This window comes from Pseudophryne corroboree, chromosome 6 (assembly GCF_028390025.1).
Source record: "Pseudophryne corroboree isolate aPseCor3 chromosome 6, aPseCor3.hap2, whole genome shotgun sequence".
Lineage (NCBI taxonomy): Eukaryota > Metazoa > Chordata > Amphibia > Anura > Myobatrachidae > Pseudophryne > Pseudophryne corroboree.
Genome location: NC_086449.1, coordinates 9,229,065 through 9,242,093, shown reverse-complemented (window position 1 = coordinate 9,242,093; position 13,029 = coordinate 9,229,065). Strand labels below are relative to the sequence as shown.

The 13,029-nt window shown below is 40.4% G+C and overlaps 1 protein-coding gene across 1 annotated transcript in view; it reads right to left on the bottom strand.

The window, feature by feature from the left end:
- Positions 1-13,029, bottom strand: part of LOC134934753 (uncharacterized) — a 212,998-nt gene that overhangs the window by 68,179 nt on the left and 131,790 nt on the right. Inside the window, exons 8-9 of the mRNA XM_063930119.1 lie at positions 11,874-11,906; positions 8,587-8,658 (exon numbers count right to left, since the gene is read on the bottom strand). Of these exons, the coding sequence (XP_063786189.1) occupies positions 8,587-8,658; positions 11,874-11,906 (105 nt within the window). The remainder of the gene's footprint in view (positions 1-8,586; positions 8,659-11,873; positions 11,907-13,029) is intronic.

Sequence of the window (13,029 nt, the reverse complement as noted above, 5' to 3'; positions counted from 1 at the left end):
GGTGGTATGTTTGTATCTAGCTATGATTTGGAGAACTTAGCAAGCTTTTTCCAGGGGGACCACCTGTCGCTGAAATGATGGGTTTATTAAACTGTGCATGTCCTTTTTAAACAACATAAGGGTGGGTGGGAGACAATTCCATCTTCCCCTCTTTTTTTTTTTGCATGATGTGCTCTTTGGGGCCTAGTTTTTAAAACTGTCATCCTGTCTGCCACTGGAGTGCCACTCTTAGATGGGCCAAGTGTTTGTGCTGCCCACTTGTGTCGCTTAGCTTAGTCATCCAGCTACCTCGTTGCACCTCTTTTTTTTTTCTTTGCATCATGTGCTCTTTGGGGCCTAGTTTTTAAAACTGTCATCCTGTCTGTCACTGCAGTGCCACTCCTAGATGGGCCAGGTGTTTGTGCCACACACTTGTGTCGCTTAGCTTAGTCATCCATCTACCTCGGTGCAACATCTTGGCCTAAAAACAATATTGTGAGGTGTGAGGTGTTCAGAATAGACTGGAAATGAGTGGAAATTAATGTTATTGAGGTTAATAATACCGTAGGATCAAAATTAACCCCAAATTCTGTGATTTTAGCTGTTTTTATATTTTTTTCAAAAATCATCAAGATCCAAAACCAAAACCCGAAAGGGTGGTTTTGGCAAAACCAATCCTGATCCAAAAGACGAACAAGGATCAAGATCCAAAACCATAACACAAAACCCAAAAAGTGTCCGCCGTGCAGCTCTAAAATATATATGTGTATATATATATATATATATATATATATAAAATTATATTTTTTGCCTTTAACTGTTCACTGTCCGTTTTCTACAATAACAACTGTATTATCATGTGTAATATATCATAGGAATGTTGTTTAATAGGTAATATTTGTAATGTTCTATGTGATGTAATCACTAGACATATATGCCAACCCCCCCCCCCCCTTTTTTTGTTTTGGTTCTAGTTCATTGTTGCGTTTTGGTTTTGCCAAAACTGTCCCCACTGATATTGGTTTTGGGTTTTGAATCTGTATTTGGCTTTTTTTATAAATTGACAAAAAAAAAACAGCTAAAATAACATTATTTGGACTTTTTTTTTTTGTTCCTACAGTATTATTAACCCCAATAATCATTTCCAGTCAATTTTGACCACCTCACAGCTCACAATATTGTTATCATAGAAAGTTTTAGAAACAGAGAATTTGACGGCAGATAAGAACTACTTGGCCAATCTAGTCTGCCCTTTCTCTTTACAATATTTTTATCTCAAACCTTATTTGATCCTTATTTCTTTGTAAGGATATCCTTCTGTCTATCCCATGCATGTTTAAATTGCTCTACTGTCTTAGCTACTACCACCTCTGCTGGGAGGCTATTCCACTTATTACATTTTCTGTGAAGTAATTTTCCCTCAAATTCCCCCTGAACCCCCCCCCCTCCAGTCTCAGTGCATGTCCTCGTGTCCTATTGCTTCTCTTAATGGCCCTCATTCCGAGTTGATCGCTCGCAAGGCGAATGTAGCAGAGTTACACACGCTAAGCCTACGCCTACTGGGAGTGAATCTTAGCTTCTTAAAAGTGCGACCGATGTATTCGCAATATTGCGATCACTAACCTCGTAGCAGTTTTAGAGTAGCTTCAGACTTACTCTGCCTGTGCGATCATTTCAGTGCTTGTCGTTCCTGGTTGACGTCATAAACACACCCAGCGTTCGCCCAAGCACTCCCACCGTTTCTCCGGCAACTCCTGCGTTTTTTCCGGAAACGGTAGCGTTTTCAGCCACACGCCCCTAAAACGCCGTGCTTCCGCCCAGTAACACCCATTTCCTGTCAATCACATTACGATCGCCGGAGCGATGAAAAAGCCGTGAGTAAAATTACTTTCTTCATAGCAAAGTTACTTGGCGCAGTCGCAGTGCGAACATTGCGCATGCGCACTAAGCGGATTCTCACTGCGATGCGATGAAAAATACCGAGCGAACAACTCGGAATGAGGGCCAATATTGGAGAATGTTTCCTTCCTGGACTTTGTTAAAACCCTTGATATATATGACAGTCTCCATCATGTCTGCCCTTTCCCTTCTCTGCTCCAAACTATACATTGCGATTTTTTACTCTTTCTGTGTATATTTTGTGATGTAGGCCATGCACCATTTTAGTTGCTCTTCTTTGTATAGTCTCTAATGCACAGGTTCCCAAACTCGGTCCTCAGGACCCCACACAGTGCATGTTTTGCAGGTCTCATCACAGAATCACAAGTGAAATAATTAGCTTCACCTGTGAACCTTTTAAAATGTGTCAGTGAGTAATGAATACACCTGTGCACCTGCTGGATTACCTGCAAAACATGCACTGTGTGGGGTCCTGAGGACCGAGTTTGAGAACCTATGCTCTAATGTATTAATATCCTTCTGAAGATACAGCGTGGCCTCCAGAATTGAACACAGTATTCTAGATGAGGCCGTACCAATGACCTATACAGTGGCATTATTACTTCTTTCTTTCTGCTGCTGATTCCTCTCCCAATGCAGCCAAGCATCTGACTAGCCTTCCTCATTGCTGTGTTACATTGCTTACCCACCTTTAAGTCACCCGAAATAGTGACTCCTAGATCCCTTTCCTCCTCAGTAGTACCCAGTATAGTGCCATTAATACTATATTTATCCTTTATGTCACCTGAGATAGTGACTCCTAGATCCCTTTCCTCCTCAGTAGCTCCCAGTATAGTGCCATTAATACTATATTTATCCTTTATATCACCTGAGATAGTGACTCCTAGATCCCTTTCCTCCTCAGTAGTTTCCAGTATAGTGCCATTAATACTATATTTATCCTTTATGTCACCTGAAATAGTGACTCCTAGATCCCTTTCCTCCTCAGTAGTTTCCAGTATAGTGCCATTATTACTATATTTATCCTTTATGTCACCTGAAATAGTGACTCCTAGATCCCTTTCCTCCTCAGTAGTTTCCAGTATAGTGCCATTAATACTATATTTATCCTTTATGTCACCTGAGATAGTGACTCCTAGATCCCTTTCCTCCTCAGTAGTTTCCAGTATAGTGCCATTAATACTATATTTATCCTTTATGTCACCTGAGATAGTGACTCCTAGATCCCTTTCCTCCTCAGTAGTTTCCAGTATAGTGCCATTATACTATATTTATCCTTTATGTCACCTGAAATAGTGGCTCCTAGATCCCTTTCCTCCTCAGTAGTTCCCAGTATAGTGCCATTAATACTATATTTATCCTTTATGTCACCTGAGATAGTGACTCCTAGATCCCTTTCCTCCTCAGTAGTTTCCAGTATAGTGCCATTAATACTATATTTATCCTTTATGTCACCTGAAATAGTGACTCCTAGATCCCTTTCCTCCTCAGTAGTACCAGTATAGTGCCATTAATACTATATTTAGCCTTTATGTCACCTGAAATAGTGACTCCTAGATCCCTTTCCTCCTCAGTAGTTTCCAGTATAGTGCCATTAATACTATATTTATCCTTTATGTCACCTGAAATAGAGACTCCTAGATCCCTTTCCTCCTCAGTAGTTTCCAGTATAGAGCCATTATACTATATTTATCCTTTATGTCACCTGAAATAGTGACTCCTAGATCCCTTTCATCCTCAGTAGTTCCCAGTATAGTGCCGTTAATACTATAATTATCCTTTATGTCACCTGAGATAGTGACTCCTAGATCCCTTTCCTCCTCAGTAGTTTCCAGTATAGTGCCATTAATACTATATTTATCCTTTATGTCACCTGAAATAGTGACTCCTAGATCCCTTTCCTCCTCAGTAGTTCCCAGTATAGTGCCATTAATACTATATTTATCCTTTATGTCACCTGAGATAGTGACTCCTACATCCCTTTCCTCCTCAGTAGTTTCCAGTATAGTGCCATTAATACTATATTTATCCTTTATGTCACCTGAGATAGTGACTCCTAGATCCCTTTCCTCCTCAGTAGTTTCCAGTATAGAGCCATTATACTATGTTTATCCTTTATGTCACCTGAAATAGTGACTCCTAGATCCCTTTCCTCCTCAGTAGTTTCCAGTATAGTGCCATTAATACTATATTTATCCTTTATGTCACCTGAAATAGTGACTCCTAGATCCCTTTCCTCCTCAGTAGTTTCCAGTATAGTGCCATTAATACTATATTTATCCTTTAAGTCACCTGAAATAGTGACTCATAGATCCCTTTTTTCCTCAGTAGTTTCCAGTATAGTGCCATTAATACTATATTTATCCTTTATGTCACCTGAAATAGTGACTGCTAGATCCCTTTCCTCCTCAGTAGTTTCCAGTATAGTGCCATTAATACTATATTTAGCCTTTATGTCACCTGAAATAGTGACTCCTAGATCCCTTTCCTCCTCAGTAGTTTCCAGTATAGCACCATTATACTATATTTATCCTTTATGTCACCTGAAATAGTGACTCCTAGATCCCTTTCCTCCTCAGTAGTTTCCAGTATAGTGCCATTAATACTATATTTATCCTTTATGTCACCTGAAATAGTGACTCCTAGATCCCTTTCCTCCTCAGTAGTTTCCAGTATAGTGCCATTATTACTATATTTAGCTTTTATGTCACCTGAGATAGTGACTCCTAGATCCCTTTGCTCCTCAGTAGTTTCCAGTATAGTGCCATTAATACTATATTTATCCTTTATGTCACCTGAAATAGTGACTCCTAGATCCCTTTCCTCCTCAGTAGTTTCCAGTATAGTTTCCAGTATATATATAAATTATTACTATATTTAGCCTTTATGTCACCAGAGATAGTGACTCCTAGATCCCTTTCTTCCTCAGTAGTTTCTAGTATAGTGCCATTAATACTATATTTATCCTTTATGTCACCTGAAATAGTGACTCCTAGATCCCTTTCCTCCTCAGTAGTTTCCAGTATAGTGCCATTATTACTATATTTAGCCTTTATGTCACCAGAGATAGTGACTCCTAGATCCCTTTCTTCCTCAGTAGTTTCCAGTATAGTGCCATTAATACTATATTTATCCTTTATGTCACCTGAAATAGTGACTCCTAGATCTCTTTCCTCCTCAGTAGTTCCCAGTATAGTGCCATTATTACTATATTTAGCTTTTATGTCACCTGAGATAGTGACTCCTAGATCCCTTTCTTCCTCAGTAGTTTCCAGTATAGTGCCATTAATACTATATTTATCCTTTATGTCACCTGAAATAGTGACTCCTAGATCCCTTTTCTCCTCAGTAGTTTCCAGTATAGTGCCATTATTACTATATTTAGTCTTTATGTCACCTGAGATAGTGACTCCTAGATCCCTTTGCTCCTCAGTAGTTTCCAGTATAATGCCATTAATACTATATGTATCCTTTGTCACCTGAGATAGTGACTCCTAGATCCCTTTCCTCCTCAGTAGTTTCCAGTATAGTGCATTAATACTATATTTATCCTTTATGTCACCTGAGATAGTGACTCCTAGATCCCTTTCCTCATCAGTAATTCCCAGTATAGTGCCATTAATAATTTATGTATCCTTTATGTCACCTGAAATAGTGACTCCTAGATCCCTTTCCTCCTCAGTAGTTCCTAGTATAGTGCCATTAATACTATATTTATCCTTTATGTCACCTGAAATATTGACTTCTAGATCCCTTTCCTCCTCAGTAGTTTCCAGTATAGTGCCATTAATACTATATTTATCCTTTATGTCACCTGAAATAGTGACTCCTAGATCCCTTTCCTCCTCAGTAGTTTCCAGTATAGTGCCATTAATATTATATTCAGCCTTTGGATTTTTGAGACCCAAGTGCATGATTTTGCATTTTTTGGCATTAAACTGTAATTGCCACGCTCTTGACCATTCCTCTAGTCTACCTAGATCCTCGTTCATTTGTTTTACCCCACCTGGTGCGTCTACCCTGTTGCATACCTTTGTGTCATCTGCAAAAAGGCATACTTTCCCTTAATTGCCATTTGCAATGTCACCAATAAAGATATTAAGAAGCACTGGTCCAAGTTCAGATCTCTGGGTTACTCCACTGGTAACATTTCAGCAACATAGGCCAAAGCCTGGCAGCCTAAACAAAGCAGCAGAGCAGCGGCACAAACATATGGCAGTAATTTCTGTTTAAAAATGTTTTGCAAATTAGTAATGTATTGGCCATACCAACTCACAAGTACTACCAATAGAAAACAATCCAACACAGAAATTTACTAAGAATCGTGTCTAGAATATCATTGCTGTAAAGTATTAGTAGTTACCAAACAGCAAAGAAAAAGTCCCTAACCCATGTGTAAAATAACAACAGCAGACATGGATGCCCCCTACACATGTGCACATACCCCCAGCACATGCCTATTCTCACTGCCCAGTCTGTACCTCCCTCCTGGTGGCCCTGGGTCACTGATGACTGGCCCTCTGTGCCCATGTAAAGCCCCAATCAGTCAGCCTTTCTGCTGAACAGCTCCTCAAAATAGACAGGCCATTCTAAACTATTGCCTTGAATCTGCCTCCCCTCCCCATTCCCAAATGTCTGGTTTCAGAGTCAATATGAGCCATGGCTTGGGTTGTCCCACCAGGAATGGATTCCTAATCAAGGCAAAACATAATCCTCCTGTTGGAGGACCCCGTGGCGGTTGACTCTGTGCCATATCACTCACGTGACACTGTTGTGTACTGCGTTGTGCTCTGCTGTGTCCATCTATAAGTGACTGTACTGTGTCCATCTACAAGTGGCCGTGCTGTGACCATCTCTAGGGTTTTTTTACATATGCACAAATCTTACATATTGTTTTTACCATCGAATACTTTTGATGTGATGGTTAGTCATCATTGCATCAAAATTTTAATTTGTGGAAGTCCAGTCATCATTTGATGGTGGGCTTTCAATGTACATCCCTACTCCTTACTTCCTAAAAAATAATATTTTCTAAGTCAGAATTCCCGAAAATAGTGCCAGTTGCAATATTTTTACCTTTTTTTTCGTGGGACACGGACCGCCTCTTAAATGTCTACCCGGTAGGTTTGCATCTAACTGAGTTTAACTGAAATATTTTCACCTAAAAACAACTTCATTGCCAAAATGTTTGCCCCAAAACTGTCCCTTCAACTGATTACAAAATATTATAATTTGTGTCAAATTTTCAAAACTTCAAGTAAAAAATGTAAAAAATACAAAAAATGTAATTAAGTTTTAAAAAATTAATTTTTTTAAGTTTGTACAACCTGTGTATGCTGTACCCAAGTGAGTTTGTTCACATACATATATATACCCTGTGACTCCATGCAGTGTGATCCAAGCTGCTAGTTGAAAAAAAATATATATATTTTTTTGTTATATTTGTTTGTACTGTTCTGTTCATAGCACCCTAGTACACTGTACCCCAGTGTGCTTTGTTCTCTTCATGTATATATAAAAGTGGTCTGACTAGTGGGAGCTGAACTGCCACTTTCAAAAAAAATATATATATATATATTTCTTTATTTTTTGTATCATTTGTTTGTACTGTTTTGTGCAATGTACCCCAGTGTTCACATATATAGAAAAACCCTTTGGATCCATGTGTGAGCTGAGCTGGCATCCTTGCACTGTATTAAGCCTATTGGTACAGTAGCTTGTTTTGTGGGGGGCCAAACAAACCAAGCTACTGGCTGGGCCAAGTGACAGGGACTTCAGCAGAAATGTGACAGTCCCTGTCACTGAAGTGCTTGGTTTGTTAACCTGTGCATGTCCATTTTAATATGCAACATAAGGGTGGGTGAGAGGGTGGGTGAGAGGTGGGTGAGAGGTCCAAAGGACAATTCCATCTTGTAGCACTTTCATTTCTGCCACTGCTGTGTGGCAATGCTATAAACTGCAGTGTGTTTGTGCCTCTGCTCTGTTGCTTAGTAGCACAGATGGTGTAATGTTCAGCATTGCTGCCTCACAGCACTGAGGCCATGGTTTCGGTGCCCACCATGGCTCTAATTGTATGGAGTTTGTACTGTATATTCTCGTGTTTGCATGGGTTTTTTCCGGGTGCTCGGGTTTCTTCCAGTTATCCAAAAAATACTGGCTCCCAGTAAATATATACTAGCTCCCAATAAATAAAAAAAATGAAGCCTAGCGTGAATTTGTGTGTGTGCATGTACATGTGATAGAGAATATAGCTTGTAAGCTCCACTGGAACGGGGATTGATGTGAATAGGCAAATTTTCAATGTAAAAGTGCTGTGGAATATGTGTGCGCTATATAAATAAATGGTATTAAATAATAATAATAATAATAATAATAGTAACCAGTCAGCTTGCTGCAGCGTCATTACATTTAACGCATGGTGTTAGTTTTCAAATGAAGTATTTGTCATTTATATACATTGTTTTTTTGTCTTTAACTTTCATTATTGCTTAATTTGCACATAAGGTATACACTTTCTAAATTATGGTGTTCAGAATTCAGGTTTCTTTTATTTATTTTTTTCTAAAAAAAAAAGAAAGAAGTAACACAGTAGACAAAAAACAAACATGGAACCTCTACCTCAATATATTGTGTGTGAAAAATGTAGTAAAAAATGTAACTGTCATTTTAATTTAATGAACAAGTGAAAACATTGTACTGAGATCTTACCAAACAGCGCATAACATCTCCAACTATATCGCCGACAGATTTTTTTTCTAATAATTGGTCATAGTCTTCAGTCTGGAAGCAAAAGTTTATTTTATTATACATTTATTATTTAACCACATTAGCAGTAAAATCTTTCTTATAGAATTATGTAGATATGCGTACCACAAGGAATAAAATATAGGTGGTGATTTCATGAGCTTTTGTTTTTAGGAGGTAAATTGATTATAATCCTAGATGACAAAGACTAATAAACAAGTATGAAACATACAGTCATTTAATTGCTGCCTATCTCCCGTCTTCTCTATGCTTTAAGATCAGCCCAGTCTATAGTCAACCTAGCACTTCCTCTCCTTTCACTAACTCTTAAAACCTCTCTACAGAAGGAGCCATGCTCACCTAGCCTTCTCTGCTGCACCTAGGTGCACCAAGGTTTATTAGCATAAGCCTTTCATCTATTGTTCTCAGCTGCAATACAATACAGAGAGAACAATACTGCAGGGGATTAATTCATTACAGCAGGGGATTAAGTCCGTCAGCACTGGCTCAATTAATCCTATTAAAGGGATAGATGAGGAGGTCTCCACCTGTAGACTGCTTCATCCACTTCACAGAAATAGTCCTCAAAAAGGTCCTTTATTATCTTCCTCCTGGACCTAAAAGCAGCATGCGAAACAGTGGACCACCCTATCCATCTTCAGACCCTCCAGTGCTTTGGTCTCTGTGGTTCTGTCCTTTCCTAGTTGTCCTCCTACCTCCTTAACCATTGCTTCATGACCTCCTTCTCTGACACATCCTGTCCCTATCTCTGTTGGCTTTCCCCAAGGGTCTCTTCTTGGATCCTTTCTCTTCTCCATTTATACCTCTACCCTTGGAGATCTAACAATCTTGATGCTTCCACATTCACAATACTGTATCTCTAGGAACAGACCCAACTCTCATTCATGTACTTGTCATCTACTGCTAGAATAATGTGATCTCTTTGGCTTTGGTTCTCCTCTCACTCATCTGTCTTTAATTCAATCTGAAGATGTGTCCTCATACTTTGCTGCAGTCATTCAAAACAAAACAGCCCCTCTTGTCATGCCAGGGGCCATGAGACTCTGCTACAGTAGCTCCTGGCAGCTATTTTGCTTAAATTGCATCCTAGATACAATGTGAGGACACTGTGCTAATTAATCTGATATGCAACCCTTAACACAGAAACATAGAATTTTGACTGCAGATAAGAACCACTTGGCCTATTTAGTCTGCCCCCTTTTTTAATCCTTTGGGTAACCTCAACCCTATTTGATCCTTAATTCTTTGTAAGGATGTCCATATGCCTATCCCAAGCATGTTTCTATGTCTGTGTGTGGCTTAGGAGTCTATTTACTAAGCCTTAGACAGAGATAAAGTGGACAGAGATAAAGTAGCAGCCAACCAGCTCCTGTTATTTTTCAAACCCAGCCTGCGACATGGCAGTTAGGAGCTGATTGGCTGGTGCTTTATCTCCGTCCACTTTAGCACCATCCAAGGCTTAGTAAATAGACCCCATAGTTCTAAATCTGCATACAAAATGCTACGATGCTGCACCCATGGCTTTTTCCCATACAAAGTTCTGTTATGCTTCGTATACAGATTCAGTTACCACCTCTCCAATCCACCACCTCACTGTCACTAAAGTCCTCAGTCACCCCACTTCCTCCAACATTTCTGACCTCATTTCTGTCCACACTTCCTCCCACCCTCTACACTGACTGCCGGTCCTTATCTCTACTTTTATCACTTCCTGTCACTCCAATATTCAAAATGTCTTCCATGCTGATGATTCACTCTGGAAATCACACCCTCACACTATCAAACCTTTGGTAAGTTTCCACACTTTCATGGAAGCCCTCAAGAATCACTACTTAATGCAATCCTATCAGCCATTCCACCCTAGGTGTTACTCCCATCCAACTAGACTGTAAGCCCTCACAGGCAGGACCTTCTTCCTTCATTCTGCCTCCTAGCACTATCACTGACACATATGTACATACAGTATACTGTATTTCCATTTATATTTTTTCTTATCCTGATGTCCAGCAACATATTGGGCATAAGTAGTGTCAGCGCAGTTTCCTCCATACTCCCCTCCTGTGCGATCCATCATTGCTTGGCTTTCCAAACTTTAGCTAGTCTCTCTATCCTCCCCTATACTCCACTGTTTTTAGTTTTTCAAATGAGTTTATAATTATCATATACAGGTTGAGTATCCCTTATCCAAAATGCTTGGGACTGGAAGTATTTTGGATATCGGATTTTTCCGTATTTTGGAATAATTGCATATCATAATGAGATATCATGGTGATGGGACCTTTGTCTAAGCACAGAAGGCATTTATGTTACATATACACCTTATACACACAGCCTGAAGGTAATTTTAGCCAATATTTTTTTTTATAACTGTGCATTAAACAAAGTGTGTCTACATTCACACAATTCATTTATGTTTCATATACACCTTGGCCCTCATTCCGAGTTGTTCGCTCGGTATTTTTTATCGCATCGCAGTGAAAATCCGCTTAGTACGCATGCGCAATGTTCGCACTGCGACTGCGCCAAGTAACTTTACTATGAAGAAAGTATTTTTACTCACGGCTTTTTCATCGCTCCGGCGATCGTAATGTGATTGACAGGAAATGGGTGTTACTGGGCGGAAACACGGCGTTTCAGGGGCGTGTGGCTGAAAACGCTACCGTTTCCGGAAAAAACGCAGGAGTGGCCGGGGAAACGGTGGGAGTGCCTGGCCGAACGCTGGGTGTGTTTGTGACGTCAACCAGGAACGACAAGCACTGAACTGATCGCACAGGCAGAGTAAGTCTGGAGCTACTCTGAAACTGCTAAGTAGTTAGTAATCGCAATATTGCGAATACATCGGTCGCAATTTTAAGAAGCTAAGATTCACTCCCAGTAGGCGGCGGCTTAGCGTGTGTAACTCTGCTAAATTCGCCTTGCGACCGATCAACTCGGAATGAGGGCCCTTATACACACAGCCTGAAAGTCATTTAATACAATATTTTTAATAACTTTGTGGATTAAACAAAGTTTGTGTACATTGAGCCATAAGAAAACAAAGGTTCCACTATCTCACTCTCACTCAAAAAAGTCCGTATTTCGGAATATTCCGTATTTTGGAATATTTGGATATGGGATACTCAACCTGTACGCATTTTTGTAATAATTACAGAATTGCATTGTCACTTTTTTGCACTGCAGATATATTATGGTGTCCTATCCATTATAATAGTAATATATAAAAGACTTACCTCGACTAATTCAACACGTTCATCTGTATATCCCTAAACAGTGCACAAAAATAACAAAAACAAAACAGATAAATAAATAAAAAAATCATAAACTGTATTTAAAAAAATAAATCCTTATATGAGAGGATAGTTTATGTAAATGTAGCACCTTCTCCAATGGGGTATGATGGTGACATAGCTGGGGGGGGGGTTCAGGGGTTACTCCCCCCACTGACAAACTGTAATTACTGCTCCTATGCAGTGTCAGTTCTAGGCACCTGGTGCAAGGGGTGTAAAGTGTCTCCTGTACTACACAATGGAGTTTAGAGGTGGTGCTGCTGTCTACCAGGCCTGGATACCTCTGATCCAGTTCCTTGTGGGCTTTTTGTTGCACAGCGCAGTATAGCACGGCGCAGTATAGCATGGCGCAGTATAGCACGGCGCAGTATACATCATGGGGTTTTCACACAGCCAAAGGGAGGAGAAGTTGTGAAGAGGAGCAAGCCGTCTGACAAATAGTAAGTTAAAGGGGGCAGGGAGGGGTGTTTTGGTTATAGATTGGCAAAGGGGGTACAAGGAGGAGACACAGAGGGCACAAGGGCCATAAGGCGGGAAATGATACTGAGGTGCACAAGGGTGGAAGAGTTACAGGTGGTATAAGGCTAGAAATGAAACTGGGGGCAAAGTGATACAGGGCAACACTAGACACTAGAGAGTCACATGGGATATGAGGCTGGAGAGAACTAGAGGCATGGGACTGGGGTGACATGACACTAGAGAGTCACATGGGATATGAGGCTGGAGAGAACTAGGGGCATGGGACTGGGGTGACACGACACTAGAGAGTCACATGGGATATGAGGCTGGAGAGAACTAGGGGCATGGGACTGGGGTGACACGACACTAGAGAGTCACATGGGATATGAGGCTGGAGAGAACTAGAGGCATGGGACTGGAGTGACATGAAACTAGAGAGTCACATGGGATATGATGCTGGAGAGAACTAGGGGAATGGGACTGGAGTGACACGATACTAGAGAGTCACATGGGATATGAGGCTGGAGAGAACTAGAGGCATGGGACTGGGGTGACACGACACTAGAGAGTCACATGGGATATGAGGCTGGAGAGAACTAGGGGCATGGGACTGGGGTGACACGACACTAGAGAGTCACAT